The sequence below is a fragment of the Alosa sapidissima genome, chromosome 24 (genome assembly GCF_018492685.1).
Source record: "Alosa sapidissima isolate fAloSap1 chromosome 24, fAloSap1.pri, whole genome shotgun sequence".
NCBI classification, from domain to species: Eukaryota; Metazoa; Chordata; class Actinopteri; order Clupeiformes; family Clupeidae; genus Alosa; species Alosa sapidissima.
In genome coordinates this window covers 7,089,845-7,097,151 of record NC_055980.1, presented here as the reverse complement: position 1 = coordinate 7,097,151, position 7,307 = coordinate 7,089,845, and the positions used below count along the sequence as shown (strand labels likewise).

General features: G+C 41.9%; 1 protein-coding gene across 2 annotated transcripts in view; it reads right to left on the bottom strand.

Moving 5' to 3' along the window:
- Window positions 1-2,233: 2,233 nt before the first annotated feature.
- The window catches only part of pth3r (parathyroid hormone 3 receptor), an 18,999-nt gene continuing 13,925 nt past the window's right edge, over window positions 2,234-7,307 (bottom strand). Inside the window, exons 8-13 of one of the 2 annotated variants that reach the window (XM_042083429.1) lie at window positions 6,917-6,977; window positions 6,280-6,346; window positions 5,990-6,084; window positions 5,036-5,177; window positions 4,368-4,409; window positions 2,234-4,171 (exon numbers count right to left, since the gene is read on the bottom strand). In XM_042083429.1, coding sequence (XP_041939363.1) covers window positions 3,683-4,171; window positions 4,368-4,409; window positions 5,036-5,177; window positions 5,990-6,084; window positions 6,280-6,346; window positions 6,917-6,977 — 896 coding nt within the window. In that variant the 3' untranslated portion in view covers window positions 2,234-3,682. The remainder of the gene's footprint in view (window positions 4,172-4,367; window positions 4,410-5,035; window positions 5,178-5,989; window positions 6,085-6,279; window positions 6,347-6,916; window positions 6,978-7,307) is intronic. The other variant, XM_042083428.1, reaches the window with a different exon arrangement.

The following is a 7,307-nucleotide window of genomic DNA, read 5'->3' as shown; positions in this document are numbered from 1 at the left end:
TATTGGTTGGAGAGGGAGAAGGTTCACCGGAGCGCACAGAGTAAAATGTAAATCATGTTTCTAGGCCAAGTATACTTGCACATACAAGGAATTCGGTCTCTGCATTTATCCCATCTGTGAACGAGTGAACACAAGCACACACTAGGAGCAGTGTGAGCTGCCTTGATACAGCGGTGCTTGGGGAGCAGTGAGGGGGTTAGGTGCTTTGCTCAAGGGCACTTCATCTGTGGATGTGGGCATGAGAAAGCAGTGCTCAAGCACTTCGCCAACCCACATTTTTCCTACTGGTCAGGGATCGAACCGGCAACCCTTCGGTTACGAGCCATGAATTTTACATGTATTTTATTGTAGTGCAAAGCAATAGACAAATGTTTCGACACTTCTGTGTCTTCGTCAGAGTCCAATAGTTCCATAATAGCTATTGGTTGCTTGTGAAAGTGCCTCAACTGTGCTCCTCTGTCTGTCATTGTATAAAGCTCAGCCATTATACAATCAATGGTTGTGACTGGCCCAGGAGATTTTCATCTGGGTGGAAATCTGTTTGAATGGAAGAGGGACCAGATGAATTCTCCAGAGCAAACAAGATGAGCTCTTAGATTCATCTGTTTCTCAAGCGACAAGTAGGACAGGGGATATGGGTCACCTGAGCTTGCAGTCTGGGAGACAGACACAAATGCCCTCATTTAAATTATAGGCTAAGTGCCAATCAAGTTCATGAACAAGCAAAGTGTCTCTTGCATTTGTTAAAGCAATTGTGTGGTGTACAGGAGCATTGAGCTGGTCCACCGATGTTTGTGCTTAGGATATTACTCACGGTATTAAATAATTAGCAGATAGATTTTGTTCAGTTATTAAATTAGCTTTAGTTTGGCTTTAGACTGCACCTTGCCTGTCATTCAAATGAGGCCCCTGTGAGTGGGCCATTCAAGCTAGAGGGGTGGACATAGGAGCTTTAGAGGAGAGGACATTAAGTGTGAGACAACAAGGCGACAGACGGCATTTTTAAAGGGGAACTCTGCAGGTTTTTTCAGAGTCATATGAATGGTTATATGACTTCTATCCGGTTGAATGGTGGCCATCTCGCTTCCCCCTAACGCCTGTGAGCGGAAAAGCCACCCTTGCAACTTTGGGCCGGTGGGACAACGGCCTCAGAGACAGCAAGTCTCGCAGCCTCGCGATGTAACAAATTGCTTTACTGCACTACACATACACGCCAGTCACCAGCTAAAAGGGTAGCGATAGAGTTTCTCAGACATTTGTCATGGCAGAGCCAGCGAACAGAAGCAGAAACCAAGTAAACTGTTGTCGGAGAAACAGGGAAAGAGGCAGACTGACGATTGAGGAGTTATATACTCTGTATATAAGTTATACTCTGTATATACTCTGAAGTATATATATACTCTGAAGCTGTAGGCGGAGCTCTGCAGAGAAACTTGCGAGCAAAAAGAGAACAGCGAAGAAATTGCCAAAACTGCATAGTTTCTCTTTAATTAATGGTGCTATACTCACTTCTGTTGACGTTCAAACAAAACAGAGAGCTAGCTCCCTACTCCTTCCCCCTCCTCCCGTGCAATTGAAACTCTCCTAAATGTGCATCTCGTCGGTTATTGGCTGGAACACTGTTTGTTATGTTTTGTGGTGCAGGTTGCACAAGTTTGTTTTTGTGGAGCCTGGGCTGTCAACAGAGGCAGCGTTTTTTAATGGTGTGATCAGGGGACAGGCAGCTAGCGGATAGTAAGGTGTTTGCTGTATTAGCCTAAAAAACGTGTGACATCGCTTAGAGCACCTTTAAAAAAAGAAATATGAATATACTTCTGGATCTACAATGATGATCTAATTCAGTTTGCCAGTTCCAAGATCAGTTTTTAATGTTTTACCCTTAAATGGGTTAAAGAATCAAGATGTACAGTACGTGTATAGAGTATTAGAAATTTGGAAGAATATTGTCTTGTTCTCATTGGTCTAAAAATATTGTTAGTTTTTGACACCTCTGTTTAAAAACAAATAGTCTGTTTAATGTTTCTTTACATGTAGACAAAAATCTTACATATACCACATATTCCAGCACAAGACCTTTGTTTGATCTGCAAATAATGCCTTTATCAAAATTTGTCCTGAATGAAGATGACAGGTTGTCTATTATGTAGGTGTAATTCAAGCAGATAAAATCCGACTCTCAGAATCAGAATCACATAAATCACAGAAATGCTATAAACATCAACACACACTATTTATAAAAAAAACACCTTCACATGTTTTATTCATCTGAAGAACACTGCTTATTTATGGTCCAATAAATACACAACATGAAAGCATTTGAACTGGACAGCAGTTTACATCATCCTGTAAAGTTTGACTTTCATTAATAGAACAGTGTGACTCAGTTGATGAACTCTAAAACACTGTCATATCCTACCGTATACGTCACACTACCACTGGTGTGAACTGTGCAACTACAAGCAACATGCACACAAGTAAGAAGTGTGAACAGTTTAACTGTGAAGGACACAGTCAATAGGTGGGTTTACATGAACAGTTTTTTTATTCATGTAATCACTCAGATGAAACTATTCTGAATGAAAACTTTGCGTCACCTGTTTACATGGGATACATTTAATTCCGATCAGGTGGTTATAAGCGCTCTGGAATCTTTGATCGGAGTAGCTGTTGCTGCTTTGCTTTTGCTTGAAAAGCTACAGGAGGCAACCCGATTGACTGTACACATTGCTGTTTCATTGGAATCAAGAATACAAATGGAATACCACCCCTTTCATTCCGATTAAGATTCAAATCAGATAGGCAGTTTCATTAAGATCAAGGTGTTTATATGTGTTATTTTTATTTTGATTAAGCCATTATTCTGATTACAATCAGATTAAAAGTGTCCATGTAAACCTATGAACCAACCCACCTACGTATTTGCCCATAGCAATCAGAGACTTGCCTATCAACTTCACTGAAAACAAGGGCCCATCAATGAGGGACAGAAATTGAGAGAAGGAGAAAAGGAGGGAGAGGGAGAGAAATGGAGAGAAGGAGAAAAAACAGAAAAAAGGAAGAGAGGCGTTTGTCTTTATGATCACTGAGGGACTCTCTTCACTCTCACCTCACCAGCAGGAAATGAAAAAAAACAACGACAACAACAGCAAAGCCTCTGCACACAACTACACACACACACACAACCCAGAGAGAAAGCCAACAGTAAATTGTGGTGGCCATCGATTTCCTGAACAGATAATTGTTTTCCCCATCAATGACCATAATTTATTTGAACTGTGCTGTCCCGGCAATAAAAAGACAAACCAACCGATCAATGCAAATGGCTAACACAATTGCTTCCTCTGAAACCTGCATCGACATAATCACACGTCACCCTCTAGAGAGAGGTCCAATATAGTCACAGTGTGCTGGATTTTGTTTTGTTTTCTTGTTTCTGAGCAACTGACAGAGATTTGAGGTTTGATTTGATTTTTTTTTAATCTTTAAAGGCTGCCAGGTTTTACAGTGAAGGCCAGAGAAATAGTCTGAAACATCATGATGGACATAGTTTTGTGTGATGAGGCTCCTAGGAGTCTGTGTCTGTTCAAAATCAAAGTATTTGTACATAGTTGTACATAGTTGGGTGGGGTTGTTTCCATGGCTACACACTCTTCAGGCACTCATCTTTCCTTGTCCATTTCAGTCACAGAATGGTCTCCAGCTCCTTGATCGAGACCGAGCTTGACCGGTTTTCTTCCGCCAGGAGGAAGGGTTCAGGCTCTCCCTCCACCTTTCTCTCTGGCTCGCGTGACCTCTGACCCTCCTCCTTGCCAACACTAGGGGGAGCCAGGATACCCACCTGGACCGCCCGCCTCAGCACTAGCTCCTGCTGCGTCACCGTGGGAACCATGGGCATCTCCGTGTCGCTGGGCACATAACCGGGAAGGTTGGTGAGGGTGTGGTGGAGGGAGGGGAGGCGGGGTTGACCTTTACCCCCGACGCCAGACCCACCCATCAGCGGGAGGCCCTTGGTCCCACTCACGCTGAGGCAGACGCTCTGGGTGGTGGCGTGGGACATCATGCCGCCGTAGTAGCAGCTCCCACCACCTCCACTGCTGGTGACACGAGCTTTCTGCTTCAGGTCCAACGCCAGGCTTCGCCTTAACCATGCCTTCTTCACCTCCGCCTGCACCTGTGTAAACACACACACACACACACACACACACACACACACACACACACACACACACACATACACACACACACAAAGTGCAAACAAATTCAGCTACATTTAAACAGAGATTTGCCATTTTTCATTAGTGCACTGTTCAGCTTACATCGCCATACAGAAATACACAGACAAATAAGAAAAAGGCAGCAGACTTTACCTCGCCATTGCAGAAGCAGTAGATGAATGCCACAAAGAAGCCCTAAGAGAAAATAATGAATGATCATCATCAAAACATGGAATATTATGGAATTATTATTATGAAAAGCTAGTCACTATATGAGCTCTATAGGACCTCTCTATACTAGTCACTATACGAGCTCTCTAGGACCTCTCTATACTAGTCACTATATGAGCTCTATAGGACCTCTCTATACTAGTCACTATATGAGCTCTATAGGACCTCTCTATACTAAATGAGCTCTATAGGACCTCTCTATACTAGTCACTATATGAGCTCTATAGGACCTCTCTATACTATATGAGCTCTATAGGACCTCTCTATACTAGTCACTATATGAGCTCTATAGGACCTCCCTACACTAAGTGAGCTCTATAGGACCTCTCTATACTAAATGAGCTCTATAGGACCTCTCTATACTAGTCACTATATGAGCTCTATAGGACCTCTCTATACTAAATGAGCTCTATAGGACCTCCCTACACTAAGTGAGCTCTATAGGGCCTCTCTATACTAAATGAGCTCTATAGGACCTCTCTATACTAGTCACTATATGAGCTCTATAGGACCTCTCTATACTAAATGAGCTCTATAGGACCTCTCTATACTAGTCGCTGTACGAATGACACATTATGAATGCTGCCCACCTGTGAGGAGTTGAAGAACATCTCGTAGTGCATCTGCACCTGCCACAGCACCCCCGTCACCTCCGTATAGGGCAGCGCCATGAACACCATGTAGTGCACCCCGAACAGCGGCATCAGCACTAGTGTTGACTTCAGCAGCTTCCTGTGGGACAGGCATTTAATCAGTCAATCAATCAATCAATCAATCAGATCAATCAATCAATCATCAAACTATCAATATTATACTTAGTGCTTAACAATAACACACACCAATACAATATAAGAAAAGGAAGCACTGTATGAAGTCTAATGAGCCTAGTCATTATCACAAAGCTGTGTATTCACTGGCCTTATAAATCAATCACTCCAGCAGGTTCTTATAGGAAGTAGTAATCTATTATAAAGCTGGTTGATTGATCCAATGATTGACCCAATCAATCAATAAGCCAGTCAATCAGTCACTTCAGCAAATTTACGTGAGCTGGAATCATTTATCTAAGAAGCTGTGTTACGTTCTGTCTTATAAATCAATAAGTCACTTCAACAACTTGCTAATTTATTATGAAACTGTGTTATGTCTGGCATCAATTCATCAGTCAATCAATTCAACAGCTTCCTGTGTAACATCATAAAGAACACTCACTAAATCTGAGAATGTGTGTTCTGATTTGCTATGGTACATAATATAACCACCGCATGGTGTGGCCATGTACTATCCGAAGAAAATAAAACATGCATCTCAACTTCTCTCCATCTCCTACTCCTGCAACACCTTACAAGTCTTACATGCTCTGTCCTTGGTGGTTCAATGATTGTTAGGTCTACATTTTTTTTATCTGAAAATACTCATTTTGTACAAAGTTATATGTAATCTAAAGCCACACTTGTGACTTGTGACACTGAAGAAAGATGGTTGTATAAGTAAAAGTACTAAGATGTTAAGGGTTACAGGAGTGAGTGAGTGAGTTTCCTGACTTGTACTGCTGTCGGGGGTCCAGTTTGCCCGTGTTCGTCTCCCACAGCTTAGAGGCCAGCACCCTGATGATGTTGAGGAACAGGAAGAAGTTCACCTGGGGGAGGGACCAATGGCACAAAGAAACAGAGCGAGAGCGATTAAAGCTGGTCAAATTACAATTTGTCTTTAATCTCTTTGTTGATTCATTTATAATTGGAACTGAAGAAAAAAGAGAGAGGTGTATGTGTGTAGATCTTACTAAAATAATCCATGCTAATTAGGCTTCTGTGACAGTCACTAATGAACTTACAACAATGGCGGCCAGAATGGGCACCTGATAGATCCACTTCAGGTTGCCTGCACTGATATCCCAGCACCTTACCATGGCAAACACACACACATGGGGTGAGTACACACACACACACACACACACACACACACAAAGCACAACACACACACACACACACACACATATAAACAGATCTGGCCAGTCCGTCCCATTGTTTTTTTCTTTGAAATTAATATTTGAAATCTAAACCAACAAGTTTAGCAGACTCTTTTTTGAACAGTTGTCAACGGCAGCCTTTAAACCAAAAAAGATGTATTTATGCCTACTTTACTTACTTACTTTAGTATCAAACAGCCACGGAAGTATGTTTTACAGGTAGACACAAAAATACTTCATATAGAGATGCTAGCAGGGAGCCGTTAAGGCGTACTTGTGCTGGTTAATTGTCTTTTTAGGGGATTCTGAGGGGTAGATGTACTATCGCTTTTGCACCCACTTGAGGCGTATATTCTTGAGCAAGGTCGCCTGCAGGATGTGAATGTTCTGAATACAGATAATGAAATAGTGAGAGTACTGAGGTTGCGTGTGCATGTCTGCAAGACTACACATGGCTGCTTGTATGTGTGTGTGTGTGTCTGTGTGTGTGTGTGTAACTCACTGTGTATCTGCTAAAGATGCTCGAGCACTGACCCATATGGATACAAAGACAGCAGGAACACCTGGACAAAGATGAGAAACACGTCAAAAACTCCCAACGTATATGTCATAGAGCCACAGCTGCCCATTGAATAGATGGCTCTTATCTGACCCCTAGTCTGGACCATTCTCTGAAAAATAATAAATAATCTATCAACACGTGTTTCTATCACTGTTTTATAGTTGCCCATAAACAGAGATCCGCTCTCAAACCAATACGATCTCAGCTATTATCTGGAACATTCTCATTCATAAAAAAAGGAAAAAGTAATATATCTATGAACACCAGTCTCTACCATTGATATTAAAATAAAAATATTCTTTGATTCTGTTATCACATATCACAGCAGAAT